The sequence below is a fragment of the Meleagris gallopavo genome, chromosome 1 (genome assembly GCF_905368555.1).
Source record: "Meleagris gallopavo chromosome 1, MGAL_WU_HG_1.1, whole genome shotgun sequence".
Lineage (NCBI taxonomy): Eukaryota > Metazoa > Chordata > Aves > Galliformes > Phasianidae > Meleagris > Meleagris gallopavo.
In genome coordinates this window covers 44,954,252-44,972,755 of record NC_139404.1, presented here as the reverse complement: position 1 = coordinate 44,972,755, position 18,504 = coordinate 44,954,252, and the positions used below count along the sequence as shown (strand labels likewise).

General features: G+C 43.3%; 1 protein-coding gene across 3 annotated transcripts; it reads left to right on the top strand.

Annotated features, from left to right (window-relative positions):
* The first annotated feature begins 604 nt into the window (after positions 1-604).
* On the top strand, positions 605-17,959 carry USP44 (ubiquitin specific peptidase 44). 3 transcript variants are annotated; one of them, XM_085223341.1, is made up of 6 exons: positions 605-732; positions 4,549-6,063; positions 13,592-13,790; positions 14,312-14,378; positions 15,190-15,395; positions 15,785-17,959. In XM_085223341.1, the coding sequence occupies exons 2-6, from the start codon at positions 4,630-4,632 to the stop codon at positions 15,979-15,981; spliced, it is 2,103 nt and encodes a 700-aa protein (XP_085079467.1). In that variant the 5' UTR covers positions 605-732; positions 4,549-4,629; the 3' UTR covers positions 15,982-17,959. The 3 variants fall into 3 exon arrangements, with proteins under 3 accessions (XP_085079467.1, XP_085079461.1, XP_003202185.3); XM_085223335.1 differs by having other exon boundaries at positions 14,270-14,378; XM_003202137.5 differs by lacking the exon at positions 605-732 and having other exon boundaries at positions 1,065-6,063; positions 14,270-14,378.
* The last annotated feature ends 545 nt before the right edge of the window (positions 17,960-18,504 follow it).

Genomic DNA, 18,504 nt, shown 5'->3' with positions numbered 1-18,504 from the left:
GGAAGATAGGCGCTGTCTGGTGGAGGAGAAAGAGGCAACACTGCGCCGAGGACCTGATGGGCTGCCAAATAGAGAGCAGTATGAATGAAAATGCATTTTTGAGGATCATCATTGTGGTGTGCATGGCCGATGAAAGGGGCCTGAAGAAGTTGGTGGCCATGTTGAGCCTGGTGAGCACCCCACGGTCCTGTGCCGGGGCCACACATCACCGCACAACGAGTGCCATTCCCAGCTCGGGACCGGGGGCCCGTCTGATGCTTGGGAAGCGGGGAGAGCAGGCTGTGACGACACGAGGACAGAAACAGAACCGTGAGGTCCGACACAACTTGGGGAAGACAACCTGAGCGCAGGGGCTCGTGAGCAGAGGGGAGAGCAGCGCTCCCGGAGGCAGCACGCTGCGTGGAGGCACACTGACCAATAAACCTGCATGAGCACACGAGGAAAAAAAGCAGAGAGACGGAGCAGCGCAGCGAACCGTGTCGTTCTGTCTGCGCGGGCGGCCGCTGCGACCGCTCCCGTCGCGAAGCTCAGCCCCGCCGTCCCGCTGCCGGCACCGGGGCCGTGAGGGGGCGGAGGGACAGGGCCGAAGCTTTCGGGGCGGCGGGACCCAGGGCGGGGATCCCCGCGGGGCGGAGGGGGGGCGGCCTCCGCGCGGCGCTGACGTCGCCGAGGGGCCGGGGCGAGGAGGCTGTGGCTCGGGGCGGGCAAGATGGCGGCAGCGGCGGGTGACGGGTGCGTGTGGGCGACGTGGGGCGGCTCAGGTCGCTTCTCCGCGGCCAGCGGCAGGCGAAGAGCCGAGGAGGCGGTAGCGAGCGGGGCGAGGCGGGCGCGGGGCCGGTGGAGAGCGGGGTCCCGGGGCCCTCGCTCAGCCTGGGGAGTGAGGGGCTCGGGGAGGGAGGCGGGGAGCGGAGGTGCGAGCCGCGGGACCGGCCGGGCTCGGCCGGGGCTGGCAGCGGGAGGCTGCCGGTGCGGGCCGGCGGGGCTCGGAGACGTTCGTTCAACCTGAACCGTCCCGAGTGCAGCCGCGGGGTACGAAGTGGTGCCCGGTCCGAGGTACCGGTCGGCCTGTTCTCAGCTGCGGGAAACGCGCAGTTCTTGGCGGGGCAAACTTTAAACGTAGCCTTATAGCAGCGTTCGCTGCCTGTGCCTCCTCACGGGCAGCGTTACAGGACGAGCGTTCCTTGGCTGGGAGAAAAACACGAGCAGTGAAAAGCGAGCCGTGGGGCTGTGCGGCTCCGAAGAAAGAAGGCTGGGGGTTTCGTGTCAGCGCTGCGCGCTTACCGCTCGGAAATCGCTCGCAGCGTTTCTTTTCAGATCTTTAGGTCTCAGTGTTAGCCTGAGGGCTGCGGGTTCGCTTGGGTCGGCTTTATAAACAACAGCAACCAAACAAAAACAAAACCCGGCAGCAATCTGTCTTAAGGAAACCGTGTATCTAGCTTCAAGCAACGCGCGTTACCAAAACTTGCGATCGCTGTTTTTCAGCTGTGCAGCAGGTAGGGGACCTGAGGAAGGGAAAGAGATGAGCCTAAGAGTAAGGTCCAGATAGGGCTCATTGAGAATAAACATCGCGGGCCGTGTGCGTTTGTTGCTGGTGGAAGCTGGGCGCAAGGAGACGCCGTGCCCGCTGGCAGGCAGCTCGCCGCTTTCAGGAGCGCTCAGTTGCTGCTGCACGGGGGGCTGATCTCTGCACTGCTGGGCAATTAATTCCCGGTTTCTTTGTGTGTGTGCAGAGAACTGAGCCCGGGGAGAGAAGAAAGCACGAGGAGCGCTGAATAAGTTTCTTTAGGGATTTTTGGCAGTGTAGAGTTTACTTGTTTTTACTTCAGCTGCAAATTTCTACCAGGTGTATCAATCAGTATCGAGGTTGCTGTTTGTTTTTTTCTTTCTTCCCGATGACTTTTACACGTTATTTGCAACTTCAGTCTTATTTCCCTGACTTGTCTTGCCAGTTCTAATCTGTTCGGTTTTAATCTGAAGGTTATAAACTTTCCCATTTGTTTTAGTCTTAGTACTTTAGCACTCCATGTCCTAAAGCACTTCTGCTCTGCTTACATTCACCCATGTAAGCACTGTAGTATCACTCTTGATGCTACTTTTCAAATGAAAAATATTTTTTTGGACATGTAATATCATAAGGAGAAAAGATAAGGCAGAGCGTTTATAGCATGACTTAAGAGGTAAGACTGTCAGAACAGGGTGACTGATGGTGTTGCTGTGTCCAGCAGCCCTAGAGGAAAGCAGTTTGGTTTTCTTGCCTGCTGGAAAGGACTTACATGTTGTGCAGGAGAGTCTGTTTTGCTTAGCTCTAAAGCACGGAGCTGAATCTCATCTCTTATAATTCTGTCTACCATATTTAATCGCTATAGTATGCTGTATTTAGGAATTTCTCTAGTATTCCTGAGAAGGTTTGACCCACACATACAATTCTGAGATGTACATGAGTTCCTCATGTTATGTACATCGTTATTAGAGAAGCTCATCTTTGTTGGGGAAAAATTGTCAGACTGGGGGAAGACATGGGGTAAAATTAGTGGTCTTATTTACAAAAACAGTATTAAAAACAAATGTAGTATAGACAATTACTTGCAAAAGAATCTCATTAGCAGCATGTGAATAGACTGCCTTTTAGAAGGAATGAATGCTGTGGACGCCAGCAAGCTGAAAGCATTCAGCAAAGCCCTTATTTTTGTGATCTGCTGGCCGTGGTACTCAGGGGATCCTGACCTCTGGAGCACCGAGGCTGGAGCTCAGTCTGGGATTCACCACGTGGGTACCCAGAGGTCACAGGGCCCGAAATCCTTTGGTGCAGCTGGTATGGGCAGGAGGCAGCTCTCAGATAAATTGAATGAGGATGACTGACGTGTAAAACTGTGCGCACTTTTCCTGATTTCGCTGCAGCTTGCTCAGCCTTTCCTGCGTGACAGCGAGGGGAACACAACGCCTGCAGCTCTGGGTGCCAGCTATGCGTGCATTTGTTGCAGCTTTTTGGTAGCTGTGTTGAAACATCTTAATGGGCATTAGCCACAGGATGATTAGCTGATCGAAGTCGTGTTGCTGTTGTTAAATCTTTTAACTACAGTTCTAATGTATTTACCAGGTGAAAAATGAAGCTACTTTCCTATTCAGTTGCTGTTTTTATACCTGCTTCCTTTCCTCAATGTCACATCATCAGATGTTAGGATTCCCCTGATCAAGTGCAAGGCAGACACCTTTTCTAATTCAATTAATCATTTCTTCTGCATGTCAGATCCTTTGGATTCTATCCAGAGCAATCTAAATCACATAACATTTTGCAGCTGGCTTACTCATCTGTAGAACACAGAGTTCTGGACCTTGATATACAGCCCAGGCAAGGTCCACATTATGCACACGTTTGTAATGGCAAAACTTAGTCCTTGGTTGGCATAACCTGCATATTTCATAAGCACTTGTCCTGCCCGAGTGAAGTAACTTTCATCTGTTGAGTACTGTGCTTGCTGAGATTGGTGCTGTGTGTGCTTTAATTTTGCCTTTCAAGTCAGTGACATCGTGGGCACAAATGCTCCAGGTCAGACATAATTGCTTCCTGACACATCATTTGTCTCTAGGAGTTATCTCTCAACTGGGTTGGTTTTGCCATCTCTCTTTAGACTTTATGAAGGCAAAGAAAGAATGAATCACTGTCTCTTTAATTTCAATTAGTCAGAGCCTGCCTATTTGTTTTAGGTAAATGCACCTTACAGGAGAAAGTAAATACAGCAGGTTTGAACAAATAAATGATACCACATAAACTTAAAAAAGGATGTAAGGCAACATTAGTCACATTTTTAAGTGACTTTTTAAAACCATAATTAGAAAGATGCAATTTTTAACAAAGTTTTTAGCGAGTTGAGCTAGATATCTAATGGTATCTTTGTCTCATGAAGAAAGAAGTCATCTCTTCCAGATCATCATCTTCCTTTTTTTTTTTTTTTCCCCTGGCGGTGTTAGGGTCACTTGTTAAAATGTACTTATTTAAAGATACATTGTTGGAGGATGCATTGATATAAGGTTTGCCTGAGCTGCAGTGATTTAATTAAAGGTGTGGTTTAATTAAAGGTTTGAGTTGTATAAAATCTCATTTGTCTACACTGGGTGTACTGTGTAAACATAATACATTTAAGTGAACCTTGCACTCCTGCACCTGTGTGCTTAGAGATAGAATTAATAGGAACATTTCAAATGGTGTTTCTATCCAAACTCTCGGGCAACGTGTTTCAATTAAACTGCTGCTTCTTGGGAGACAGAGTGGGAAAAAACAACAAAACCCAGGCCAGTATGGTTCAGTCCTGAGCCAGAAAGTGCTGGGAATCTGACTAGTCTGAGGGTCAGCCTGCAGATGGTAATGTTCATTTTGACTCTGTGTAACTGAGTGCCATGATGCGTTTGGTGGGACTGAGTTGGATGAAGATCATAATCTTGACCTCAAATGGGATTTTGGTATGTTGACATCTATCAAAGTGAAACAGTTGGGTATTTATGAACCTTCTGTGTTTTTTTTTGTTTTGTTTTTTTTCTTTCTCTTTTTAGTTGCAGATGGAAATGTCACGGGCAGAAAATAGTTTGGACGATGTATTTTGCTAGTGTATCTCTGCAGTTTCAATTCTAACAATGGATAAGTGTAAGCACATAGGACGCCTGCGACTGGCCCAAGATCACTCCATTCTGAATCCACAGAAATGGCATTGCGTGGACTGCAATACTACCGAGTCTGTGTGGGCATGCCTCAGCTGCTCACACGTGGCGTGTGGGAGATACATTGAAGAACATGCACTAAAGCACTTTCAGGAGAACGGTCACCCGGTGGCATTGGAAGTAAATGAGCTGTATGTTTTCTGTTATCTCTGTGATGATTATGTTCTTAATGATAATGCAACTGGTGATATAAAGCTGTTGCGAAGTACATTAAGTGCAATCAAGAGTCAAAAGTATGAGTGTACTACTCGTAGTGGGAGGACTTTGCGTTCTATGGGTGCCAGTGATGATTCTTACCTTTCACACGATGGTGCCCAGGCCTTGCTTCGCAATCAAGACCGCATGTTCACAGCACTGTGGCACAGAAGGCGTGCGTTCATGGGCAAAATATTCAGGTCGTGGTTCCAGCTGACACCTAGCGGAAAAAAGATCTTGGAAGAAGAAAAGCGTTTGGAAGAAGAGGAGGAAAGGAGGAACAAAGCTAGAAAGAGAAGACAAGAACGAAAGCGCCAGTTGAAGGAAGAGATGGAAAAGATGCCTCCAAGAAAGAGCTGCCGTTTACAAAACCAGATGAGAATGTCCTCACAAACAGCATCCATCATGCAAAAGACATCACAGAATGTGGAATCTGTGTCGGAGTTGAAAGAAACGTATACCTCAGATGAAGTAAGATTGAAAAAAATAGGTGACTCTCCAATTAAACGAAGGCCCACCGTGACTCCCGGGGTAACAGGACTGAGGAACCTGGGAAACACGTGCTATATGAATTCTATCCTGCAGGTATTAAGTCACTTACTTATTTTTCGAGAATGTTTCTTAAAGCTTGATCTCAACCAAACTCAGGAACTGCTGGCAACAGCAGCCAGTGGTAAAACCAGGTCTTCATCCAGACGCTCGTCGATAACTGCTTCAACATTACAAGTGAATGAGAACCAAGAGAAAGGAAGGGGATCATCGTCTGTGAGACGAACTAATTTATCCTCTGGATTAAGTGGAGGAGCATCAAAAAGTAGAAATATGGAACTCATTCAGCCCAGGGAGCCCAGTTCAAAGCATATTTCTCTTTGTCACGAGCTGCATACTCTGTTTCAAGTGATGTGGTCTGGCAAATGGGCGCTGGTGTCTCCTTTTGCCATGCTTCATTCTGTCTGGAGACTAATTCCAGCCTTCAGAGGATATGCCCAACAAGATGCTCAGGAATTCCTTTGTGAACTTTTGGATAAAGTGCAGCAGGAACTGGAGACTACGGGGACCAGATACCCAGCTCTCATCCCTGCTGCTCAAAGAAAACTTATAAAACAGGTTTTGAATGTGGTGAACAACATTTTTCATGGACAGCTATTAAGTCAGGTATGATTTTGTGATCTTTTTAAGATGTGTAATGATTTGTAGTTACAGATTTATACTGGCCAACGATTGGCACCTTTCAAAGGTTAATACATGTTTAACTACTGAGGAGGGATGGGGAGATATAGTACAGACAGTTTTAGAAGTAAGGTCATTTGGCTACTCCCAAAAATAGAAGAGTCACCTGATGAACATAAAAGTTGTAAATTTGGTATTATAAAACGCATTCTTGAAGTTACGGATAAGCATGTGGCTTTGCTTCTGAACATCAACTGATATGCAGTAATAAAGAATTTACAATTTACAATCCAGGCTGGATGTGGCTCTGAGCAGCCTGGTCTGGTGGTTGCTGGTCCTGCACATAGCAAGGGGGTAGAAACTAGGTGATCACTGAGGTCGTTTTCAACCCAGGCCATTCTATGATTCTATGACTAAAGTACCTAGTTGGCTATGGCTGTGCACAAGGATATTAATCTTTCCTTTCCATTACAACAGAAAGATACAGAAAGCTCTGTAGAGGCAGGAACCAGATTTGTGGGGCGAAGGCAATTGTAGTTTTCCTTTTTTCTGTCAAACTGCCATTTATTTTTTTTCCCCCCAATTGTTCTTGTTTTCTTTTTGGCTTCCTGTTAAGTACTTCAGTGTGCCCACCTACTATTATGCATACCCAGCTGTTTGCGTATCCAAATATCTGTGAATTAACAAATAAATGCTGATTTCTGTTGAACACATCATAAAACTAACTGCACTACAACAGGAACAGAGGCTGAGATGAGATAGTCTTGGTCTTCTGGAAGTGGTCTGTGGTACATATGCACACACTGCTGAGGTAGTGCAGAAACGTTTATTGGATACATTGAACTAATAGAGGTTTGGGACAATTAACAAAATTGTGGGTATTGCCTCTACTTTGACAACTGGAGTGCTGGTTCAATCTTTGTGTATGTAAAGCTAAATGCTTTTTAGCTGAGGTAGGATTGTTTTCTGCTGTGATCAGTAAACTTTATAAGCCAACAGGACTTTTAAAATTAGAGCTGTATTGCAGAATATATTAACTTTTAGTTCGTTTTAGGGTCTAACTGTTAGAAACTGGTACACCTACTAATAAAAATAGATTATCCATTACCTTCTGTTTAGCCCAGTATAAGAGCACTTCTGTTGGCATACTTACTTTTTCCTTGAGGTGGTTACCTCTCATATAAGGGTTGGACTGATATAAGTGTCTAATGCATCATATTGTTAAATCTGTTTGAAAATCACATTCCTCTCCAACAGTAAATTTGATAGAAAAACAAAGTAATTCCTTAGGCAGGCTGTCAAGGTGTGCTTTGCGTTCTAATAGGAAACATTTTCTGGAAGACTTATTGAGGTTCTGAAGGCACTTTCAGTAGTGTTGCTTCTTTTACATGTTTTTTTAGCTTTATTTAAAGAGGCTTGTGACTAGAAACCCTCCCACGTTTCTGTAACTAAGGAGGGGCTAATGAGAATTCACTCAAGTGTCATCGAGTGAGCCTGAAAGGGAACTAAAGAGATTCAAGCTATGCAGTGACCACAACACACAGTTCTTTTTCTCCAGATGGCCAATATCTGTGTGCAAAATTCAGCACTGATGAACCTAGACTGAACCTGATGTGCCTAGAATGAGCAGAACAAGAAAAAGTGTGCTACAGTAATTTCTCCCTGGCTCCTGAGGCAGTTTCCACAGGTAGAGCCCAGCACCTGACCTCCCAGTGTGCCCCTTGTGTTCTCTCACTCCTTTCTTCAGTTTATTTTCACTGGCATTTTGAACATGCAGCAGAATCACGTCTTTGACAATGTTAATTCTTTAGAAGTAAGGAATGTAGTCTTTTTCCTTAAGTGCTCAGTGTTTTCTGCTTATAAGCTGTAGCACTTGTACAGTTTTTCTCTAGAAGGTAGCTGGAGCCATAGCATGCTACGTTTGTTCAAAAAATTAGGTGGGTATTTTCTAAACCACATCTTAGTTCAGTGATTAAGCAGAGATGAGGAGCCGTGCAGCAGCTGCCTTCCATTTTAGCATCACGAAAAAGTTATTATCCATTAGTACTGAAAGTATCAGTCAAAGATATTTGATTCTATGAGACACTCAAGTGCAGCAAAGCCAGTCTACTTGACCTTTAAACCTCAGGAACTGTTCTTGATACAGTACACAGAGGATCACTTACAATGCAGATAAGCTGTATGTTTACTCTGGTTTTGCATTACTTTCACGTGTGCAATAAAACGTTGTCCCTCTCATAGCCACTCTGTTTTAAGTTGAAGGGAAACCATTGTCTGGAATTTGCCTTCAGAAACAGCTGCCTGATTCAGCTCTGTAACTATTCAGAATATAAGAAAGAAGGGAACAGAGTGTATAATAATCTTACTCAGGTTTCTTTTTGATAACCAGAAAAAGCTTTAGGTGCTGTCAAAACAATAACACCTTTCAGATGAGTTTGTTTCGTTCTGTTCTCGGTCAACTGATTCACAGTAAGTCTTCCCCAACTACTATTTGAAACCTCATACTTCCTTTTGGAATACAAAATTAGGTAACAAGTAACTCCAAAAATAGCGTGAGTTTAGACAATTAGATTGCCTCTTGGCTTTTTTATCAGCTTTTTTCACTCCGAGATCCTCTTCAGGACTAGAGATTTTTACTCTGCAGTACTGATTGTGAAACTTTCCCTTGGAAACTGTGAGTATTTAAGACACAGCTGGAAAATCCTCTCCTTTCTTTTTTACGTGCTAGTCTCTCTCCAGTGACTGCCTGAAGGGTGTTGTGCTGCAATATTTCTTGGGCAGACAAATAAACCTTGTATACAAATGCTTTCAGACTGGTGAAGCAGCGGCCCCATCCCTCTCAACCTTGTTGGGACAGCAAAGAGATGCCAACATCCCCATTAAAAACCTAGTTATTTTCAATCCCGTGCTTACACTCTTGAGGAAGCAGGAGACCCATTCTCTCCTATCCTCGATCCTTCTATGGGAAAGGCAAAGGAGAATGCACTGGCAAGTTTTGTGCCAACGGCAAGCTGATGTGAACTGACCCACAGGCCCTTCGAGGACACTTCAAGTAGGTTAGCCGCTGTCCCTGAGGTTCTTTTGGTTTAGCTTTTTGAATGGTCCCAGCTAATTAGCACGGTATGCAACAATTTCTAAACTATCTTTAGTTCAAGGTTTGGTTGTTTTTTGTTTTTTGTTTTTTTTTTTTTCCCCCTCTCGGCGTTAAGCAGGGAGTTGTGGACAGGTATATTTTTAGAAATCCGGGATTTGTAATAGCAGATTTTTGCTTTCCAAGCAAGTGTGTATTTTCAGCACCGCGTTTGGAAAATTGTGTCCCCACACGTCTACAGAAATGATGTTAGCAGAAACTGGTGTGTGTAGAGCAGCAAGCTCGCATCTAGCGCTAGGAAATGCCTGAGACAGAATGTGGGCAGCGTGCCTCCCCCAGCTGAGTGCTCAGAGAAATGAATATGCAGGAGACCCGGGGAGTGATTCGGTTCTAACAGATGTAAATGAAGTTGAAGCTTTTAAAAGGCGGCACCTCTTTATGCACTTCTTACTCCATTTACGTGCTTAACTGGTGTGCTTCGGGACAGATTGGCTGAGAATAGGGGAAATGAGCAATCTTTGAGCTGTTTGAAGCCGTTCGGCTTTGGGTGCTGCGCTCTGAGTGTAAATGGGGGGGGAAGGGAAGGGGAAATGCGGTGGGACAGCCATGCGGTGCTGGGTATGAAGTCTCACACCGAATAAACTACTAAAAGCTGTGAGAATTCCAGGTAGATGACATGAGTGTTTAAACTTACACCAACCCGCAACCCGTATGCTGGTTTCTGAGTTCTGATACCTACAGTGTGCTGGTTTTTATATTTATATGTGGAGCTGCTGTGCTTTTCTGCATTGCCTGAACCACAAAATGGTTGTCCAGCTGCTTTGTGCCCAGGTGGGAGCATTTTCACTTGATTTGTAGGAGGCCATTGAATCACAGACCGTGGTTTGCTGTGGTTTTGCTTGCATTGTTTTGTTAGATAGATAGGGATCTTTTTGGTGATGGTGTACGCTCATCACTACACATTCCAGTTTTGTTTGTAACTGAAGAAATACAGTACAGGCTGTCATGTTGGAATGCCGAATTGTAGCAGCATCCTAGAAATCAAATCCCCTTTGATTACTTCACTGTGGAAAAATCCAACTGCTATTTTTAAATAGATAGCTGCTTATAGAGTGAAAACTTCCGTAGTAGTGAAAGCATAAAAACGGCTGGCCAACTTACTGTTCTTAGAACAGGGATGGGAGCAGTCGTCTTTCTTCCGCGCAAGTGGAGGGAACAGAGGCAAAACAGAGCTGATGTTGGAGCTGCCTTCTTCTGCGGCAATATGTTAACTATTTTCTTTGGTTGTATTTAGGCTGAATGCCATCTAGGGCAGTGGCTGTCCATCAAATTATTGCGGGCTCAGTGATGCTTGTCTGAGCGGCCTCCGTTCTTAGCTCGAGTCAAGCAATCTGACCCAGCTCCTTTCAGTCTGGCCTTTGGCCCACGATTGAATGCTGAGCTTTAACCAAACAATTGTATATAGCACTCGTATTTCAAGGCATGAGAGCATGGCCAGGCAGAGCACAAAGTAGGGATTTCAGCTAGCTAAAAACAGTAGTTCACTTTCTTAGCTCTAATGTAAACTTCTCCCGCAGATTTGTTATAATGACAACTTTAAGACTTCCTAAAATAGCAATTGCAGAACGTAAGAGGGAGAGGTGAAATTAAACTTTGATTTTCAAAAACACGGCTGTAAAATACACATATCACTAATCAGACTGCTCAGCCAAATTCACTCCCTTGTTTCTGTCATGCATGGTCATACCAAAAAGAAAGGGTTGGAGAGACAGAAATCGGGGCTGAGCCGTGTGGGTACCAGAGGAGCATGAGTGATCCCTCTTAGGAAAGGTGGGAGCAGTGTGGTGAGCAGATGGTTCTAGCTGAGGGAGAGATCCTCCTGCTTCTCACTGACCCAACTGGGGAGCTCGAGCCTAGCACAGGGAAATAGGTTTGATATTTGTTCCTGCCCCTATTTACATCTCATTTAGCACTCTGTGGGCGCGCACAGGAGCAGCTATTGCACAATGGCGGTAGGGTTGGGTGTATGTTTATTCACATTGCCAGGGTACTTGGCTGCTGTGAATTTGCCAAAAGCTCCGATAATTCTTTTAACAGTTTTCCTCCACTCGCCTCTGGTGCAGCTGTGCATCACTACGTGGGTCTGCTCTTTTTTTTCTGAGGGACAAAAGTTGGAAGCTGAGCCAATTACACGTTTGTTTTCCTTTGGGATAGCGTTTATTAACTAGTTGAGAAAGAGGATCTTAAAATGAGCTAGGTTATTAAAATGGCAAGCTGGATTTAAAACCTCGGGACTTGTTAAAATTACCTCTTCTGTGTTCGTGTGTGTGTACTTCATCCTAAGCCCATTAATCTTCAGTGCGCATTCAAGTTCAGCAAATTCTCGCTTAAGTAACTCATCCATTCAGTAAACTTTTGGCCCACCAAAATCACTCGTTTGTACAGCAGAAATCTATTAGTCATCCTGTGTTTATGCTGGAGTTAGCTTGAACTGTGGCCAAGCAGATCGTTTCGTCTCCAAGTCTAGATTCCAGCTCTGAATTACTAATAGTTTGTGACTTTGAAACGTTGCCAGATGTTCACGCTTAAAAACGAAGCTCCTGTCAGCGTAAATTAAAACAAAAGAGTCTCTTTTCTGCTGTGTAAATTCAAAGTTCTGTTTTCTAAGAACAAGGCAGAGGCGTTTTCTTCTTAGAATGTAAAGCAACGAACTGTTCTCCTGACTGCTGCTAAACACGTGTGCCTGTACTCAAATATCCGCGTGCATTAGGCAGCTAATGCATGGATTGGGTGTAAGCAGTTGTGGCTGCTAAATGCATTAAATAATTACTCAAAAGAGCACGCAGAAGGAAGGTACCATAAGGGGGACAGATCTCCCTTTATGTAGATTGTCCAAAAGTAACAAAGCAGGGTGAATAATTAAGTACCAGCAAACTTTCACGGGAAAATTAAAGGGCTCCCAAATGGAACAGTGCATTTTTACTCTCACATGGCCTACTAACCTACTGAAGGGAGCTACCCTGAATGTATGTCAGACAGCAACACCAAGGCTTGTCTGTTTGACAAGGATGCTTGGATCCATTGTGGATCTCCATTCCTTTATTACTGTGTCTTTACATTAGTTGTTCCAAGCAACTTGTGCTGTTCCCTTAAAAAGGAGGTATGCTTACAGAGATCTTATGTGGCAATTATTTACCCTTGTGGTTGAAAACTTGCATATCCCATTTACTACAAAACAAATATATATTTTTTTTCCATCACACCCAGCTGTTATTCTCTGCTGGTAGGTAGGAGTTACCTCAGGAGTAAATCTGACTTGAAAATTTTGAGTTCCTGTAATCTTTTCCATGGGAAAGTTTAGTTACTGGGGGGCACATGGGAGCATGTAGGATGGTTATGGAAGTTTTGTGACAGCTATCTGAGCTCAGTTAAAAGCCAGCTTCGCATGGAGTTTTTGAGAAAGCATATTTGCTAGAGCACTGAGGTTAGAGCTGCTTGAGCTAGTGGTCAACAGCAACTTTTAAGCCAAGAAATAAATACATTCTTCCCAGTAAAAAACTCAAATTTAGGATTGTATCATACTTACACTGTTGCACTGAACAAAGGGGAGCATCTTTAGTCTCACATAAACTTCAGATTTACTGATATTTCTTTATAGCCTTTATGAACTATTATAATTATGGTCTAAATGGAGTTTCACTACTATGTAAGTTCAGCTACTCAGAAGAATGATTCACCCACATGCATCTTAGGAGGATGGAGATCACTGGGAGGAAGAATGAAATGCTGTGGCACTCTTCTGTTAGCAGCTTGACCCAGCCTTTGGAAGATTGCATTACAAACAAAGATCTAATATTTTGCTGTTCAAGCTTAGAAGAGCTACTGCTTTTAACTTACTTCCTTAAATATTGAATGTTATCCTGGGTTAATTGCCTCCAGCTGTCTTAACTGGACTTTTGAGATCGACTTGCTTCTCTTCTTGACATTTTATTTACCTTGTCTTAGTGCTTGTCCTTTCCCCAGTGTGACGATGCATCCGCTTACTGAAAGAAGAAATGCATTATTTTCCTTGTTGAGTTTTCTTTGAAGGAGCGATCTGGAGTATTTATTTTTAGAGAGAAGACTCCAGCAGTTCCACTGTCTGCTTTCTCTTGAAAAGTGCCATACAAATCATGTTGACACTTATTTTGTTTCTCAGTAAAACATAGAAGCACTTAGCCATTTGTGGTAGCAGTACTGGACATGCTGCTTCAGAGAAAAGAGATGAGAATTACTCTTCTTAAATGACTACACCTTCTGTTTTGGTTCCATTGGTTCTCCTTAGGAAAATAATACGTATATATTTGGGGCTATGTTGTTACGGAATGCTTTTAGCAACATAAACTTTTGAGCGTAACCAATTTGTGAAATACTGTTTTACAGGTTACGTGCCTTGCCTGTGACAATAAATCGAACACCATAGAACCTTTCTGGGACCTGTCACTGGAGTTCCCCGAGAGGTATCACTGCAATGGCAAGGAGATGGCATCGCAGTATCCCTGTCCGCTGACAGAAATGCTGGCCAAGTTTACAGAAACTGAAGCTTTGGAAGGAAAGATATATGCGTGTGATCAGTGCAACAGTGAGTAAAGGCAGTATGTACTCATACATATGTTCTCTGTGTAAAATATGAAACAGACTGACAGTAAAAGCATAATAGTAAAATACTATGAGTCTTAAAAATGTGTTGCCTTAAAAGCAAAGTTCTTCTCCTTATGTCCTGCTGTTTTGTCACTGTGGCAGTTATTACTTCTTAGAAGGGGAAAAGTTCAAAGAATGTTTTAAAGTGTGATGCTCTTCTTAAATGAAATCAGATCACACACTAGTGGGGATCCTGCTATTCCCAGCTGAAGAACCTACCAGCTTTTTAAAATGAAGTGAATGACCTAAGTGGACTACAAGTATTTTACACGTAAATAAAGTAAGCCTTGCAGAATGGATCTCACATGTATCCTTTTTAAGGGGATGCATTCTGTAGCTATTGAAGTTCACACAAATACGGTGGATGAATACAAGGCTATTAGCAAGATCTGTGTTATGTAACTGTGTGTTTGACCTCAGCAAAACGCAGGAAGTTTTCTTCTAAACCAGTTATACTCACAGAAGCTCAGAAGCAGCTTATGGTGTGTCGACTACCTCAGGTTCTCCGATTACACCTGAAGAGGTTTAGGTAAGTACAACCACAACAAACAGCATTGCAGACTGACCCCCATTGTCCTCTTCCATTGTTTGAGATCAATGTTCTTCAATGTCAGTTTAATTTCAGTTAATGGTATGGTGAGAAATGGTAATAGAAACTTACTTTCCTTTCTCAATTTAAACATCAGTAAGCTATAATAGAAGTAGAGAACTGACTTTTGTTTTCCAACTACTTGCTACTTTAATATCGAAATTATTTCATCCTTCTTTTCTGCTAATCCTGTTGTGAACTCTGTTGGTAAAAATTGATTGTGTTATCCTCAAGTTAAGTGAACATTCATTCACTAATGTACAAGCTGAGATTATATTCAATTAGAAGTCTCATATAACCAAATACATTGATTCGTTTGCTTGAGAGTAAGGAAGGGAAGGCTGCATCGCTGAGAACTCATAGTCCAGGCATTGGCACAGAACTGGTCCAGAATAGGAAGGAAACTGAAAAGGGCATTCAGTATGTGAAATACAATTACAGTGAGATCTTAAGATGGATCTTTCAGAAGATGAAGACAGTGGGTACTATAGACACATTCCAAAAGGTCTTGAGTAGGTGTTTGGGAGCCCTGCCCGTGGCAGGAGGGGTATTGGAACTAGATGAGCTTTAAGGTCTTTTCTGTCTCAAGCCATTCCATGATTCTATGGGGGGTGATTTCTGGGGAAAATAGCAAATTCACGTTTATTTTGTGTGCAAAGACAACAACAAAGCTAGTGTTTGTTTTCAGAACACAGCATACAGAGTTGTTTGTTCTAAAAAATGTAAGTTTTCAAGTGACTTAACTTTCTAGGTGGTCAGGACGCAATCATCGTGAAAAGATCGGCGTGCATGTTAATTTTGATCAAATACTGAACATGGAGCCTTACTGCTGCAGAGAATCCCTCAAGTCTCTCCTACCCGACTGCTTTATCTACGACTTGTCTGCTGTAGTAATGCATCATGGGAAAGGATTTGGCTCAGGGCACTACACTGCCTACTGCTACAATTCAGAAGGAGGTAGGAACCAGCTGTGAAAAACAAGTGTGGGAGAAAAGGGTGTTCATAATTCTAAACTGATTAACTTACTATCTTTTCTCCAGTGCCAAAGGGTGTCACTTCTAGCTGAACTGCCTGCAATGAGAATTGCAGTTTGTAGACCAAAACAGTGCAATTTCTCTATTGACAAGTTAAGCTTGTTCTGTCTCTAAACTCTCTTGTAAATTTGAGGAAGTTAAGCTGGGCTTTTAAAGTGGAGAGACAGATACAGGAGCTCACTTGGAATAGCATACTATTTCAAAGCAACTCTTGTTAAATGGGATTAAGCAGACTGAGTCTACTTCAAACCAGTGTCCAGTGTCCTGATGGGTATTTTTGTTTTCTTTGTTTGCTGTATTTCTTCATTTCAGGATTTTGGGTACACTGCAATGATTCAAAACTCAACATGTGCACTATGGAAGAAGTATGCAAGGCTCAAGCCTACATTTTGTTTTACAGCCAACGACTTTCTCAGGCAAATGGACTTGGTAAAATATGTCCTAGCACATCTGAAAGTCAGCAGCACACAGAGTTAGCTGACTGTTCTGTGGACAACAGTAGCAGCTAATCCAAAGGCAATTAACTGTGTGTATGGTAAAGTTTGAATTGTCGTAACTATATATTTTTAAATGAAATGCAAGTACAGTGTTGTACTTTTTGACTTTGAATCTGTTGTACAATGTTTATATACTTTTGTATTAGGTAAAGTGCTCTTTACGATTGTTAGTGAAAGTTTTTATCGACAGTAAGTAACTTTCTAAGTACTTAGAATTTCAATACAGTTATTTTTTTAAGAAAAAGATTGCCATTTGCATTTAACTCTTACCTCAGGCTGTTTTTTAAGCTGTTTTTGTATTTTGATAATCTTTTTGGATTAGAATAATGACTTTCAATGGAAAACTGATGTTTCTGTGGTTAATTTTCTGTATATGCCTGTGTACATTTTATAGTATAGTTCTAATGATATCATGACTCTTACTTTCTGCAGGAATTGCTACTAGGTCTTAGATTATTAACATTCACCAGCAAGAAATGTTCTATATGTTGAATAGTAACTGAACTTTTAATAAGAAACCTTTTGTATTCCTGACTAAAGTGAAATTTGCTTGAACTCTTCTCCCCACACCTTCAAGGGAGCTATGCTAAACGTTATAGAATCACAGAACGACTTGGAGGGGGAAAGGACAGTAAAGCTTATCTAGTTCCAACCCTCTGCCATGGGCAAGGCTGCCACCTACCAGCTCGGGCTGCTCAAGGTCCCAATCCAATCTGGCCTTGAATGCCTCCAGGGATGGGTGTCCACAGCATCTCCGGATGACCTGTTCCAGAGCCCCATCAGCCTCTTCAGTGGAAATTCCCCCCCTAACTTTCACCCTAAATTACTCCTCTTTCTCTTAGTTTAAAGCCATTTTCCCTCATGCTATCACACTGTCTAAAAGGTTGGTCCCCCTCTCCTGCTTATAAGCAGCCTTTGAGTACTCGAAGGCCACAATGAGGTCTCCTCAAAGCCTTCTGTTCTCTAGGCTGAACAAGCACAGCTCCCTCAGCCTTTCTTCATAGCAGAAGTGTTCCAACAGTTCCCTATCCTCCTTGTGCTGGGGGCCCCAGGCCTGGATGCAGAACTCCAGATGAGGTTTCACGAGGGCAGAGTAGAGGGGGAAGGTCCCCTCTCTCTCCCTGCTGGCTACTCCTCTTTTGAGGCAGCCCAGGATACCACTGGCTTTCTGGGCTGTGAGAGCGTGCTGCTGGCTCACGTTAAGTCAAATAGACAGATAGACCCTCTACCCCCAAGTCCTTCTCCTCAGGGCTGCTTTCAAGGAGTTCTTGTCCCAGTGTGTACTCATGTCTGGGATTGCCCCAGCCCAAGTGCAGCACTTGTTGAACATCATTTGTTCATCAGGTACATTGATAAAGAGTTTCTTAAAAGTCTGAAATTAAGGAAATAAAGCACATACTTATTTTCATATAAGTATTTAAAGAGGGGCGTTTGGTACCACAAGAATGTATGTATGTTTACTAAGACTTCCACGTTTCAGCCTTAATGCATCTGATGATTTAAAATTCAACTGCCAAATCTCAAGTACTGATTTTGAAAACTGAGGCCTTTTTATTCCAGAAACATAAGAAGCTTTCTTAACAACAAACACCAAAAAAAAACACACACACAGTCACTGTTACGAGGATGTCAGCATCTTCTGTCTCACATGGGACGAGCTTACTTTATTTAAATTGTAGCATTTTCCATTTCAGTAATCACTAACACAAGCCTTTGAAAAGAAGCTGTAAAATGTGTCTGAAAGCATTTTGCATCTGACTGGTTTCCTCAGCTACAACTGCTGTACCTTCTGCATGGTCCTACCACTAGCATTAACAGAACTGTGCATGGAGGAGAATCAACAGGCCGGAATTGTCAAGTCTTTCTCCAGCTGCAGCAGTTAATGCCAAGTAAATGTTAGTTGTGAAGTTATTTTTGCATAATTCCTATGCAAATTGTTACCTCATCTTCTGCAAAGTTTATACCTCAATAAAATATGGACAGAAAACTATATGTGTACCGATTGGTGGTAGTTCTTTCTTACATTATTTAAAAAACAAAACAACAAAACAAACACAGCTTTGTCTAACTGTGGTTAAGGCATCATGTACAGGACTGCTTTGGTCTTCTGTTAGTGACAAAATGCTGGTTTTGTTCATACTTTCAAGGTGAATTTTTTAGTACCATCATTATTTAAGTTTCCAAAAGGTGCCATGTTACGGCAAGTACCTGATGGCCACTCCGTGGCCGGCTGTGTCCAGTTCCAGCAGCACTGCATTGCCCCCATCCCATACCACAGAAGGGAGTTGAGGTGGGCGAGAGGAAGCACTGGCTCCATACTGCAACCAGTCACTGTCCTGTTAGCTGCTCAGAGTCTTCCATTTAGGCTCTGATGCAACAGAGCTTTTTGCTTTGGGGCAAGATCAAGTTCACTTTCGTAAACTGCAGTCACAAGTTTCCAGCCCCTGCGGAGAGGGGATGGGCTTTAACCATGTACAACTGGTGGAAGCTGCTAAAAACTGGTAGTGTGAGCGCATGAACTGCATCAGGAGTGCT

Coding starts and splice junctions, on each gene's coding strand:
- USP44 (XM_085223335.1), top strand. CDS start 4,630: ATGGATAAGTGTAAGCACATAGGACGCCTGCGACTGGCCCAAGATCAC. Junction 13,791..14,269: donor TGCGTGTGATCAGTGCAACA/GTGAGTAAAGGC, acceptor GTTTGACCTCAG/CAAAACGCAGGAAGTTTTCT. Junction 14,379..15,189: donor TTACACCTGAAGAGGTTTAG/GTAAGTACAACC, acceptor TTAACTTTCTAG/GTGGTCAGGACGCAATCATC.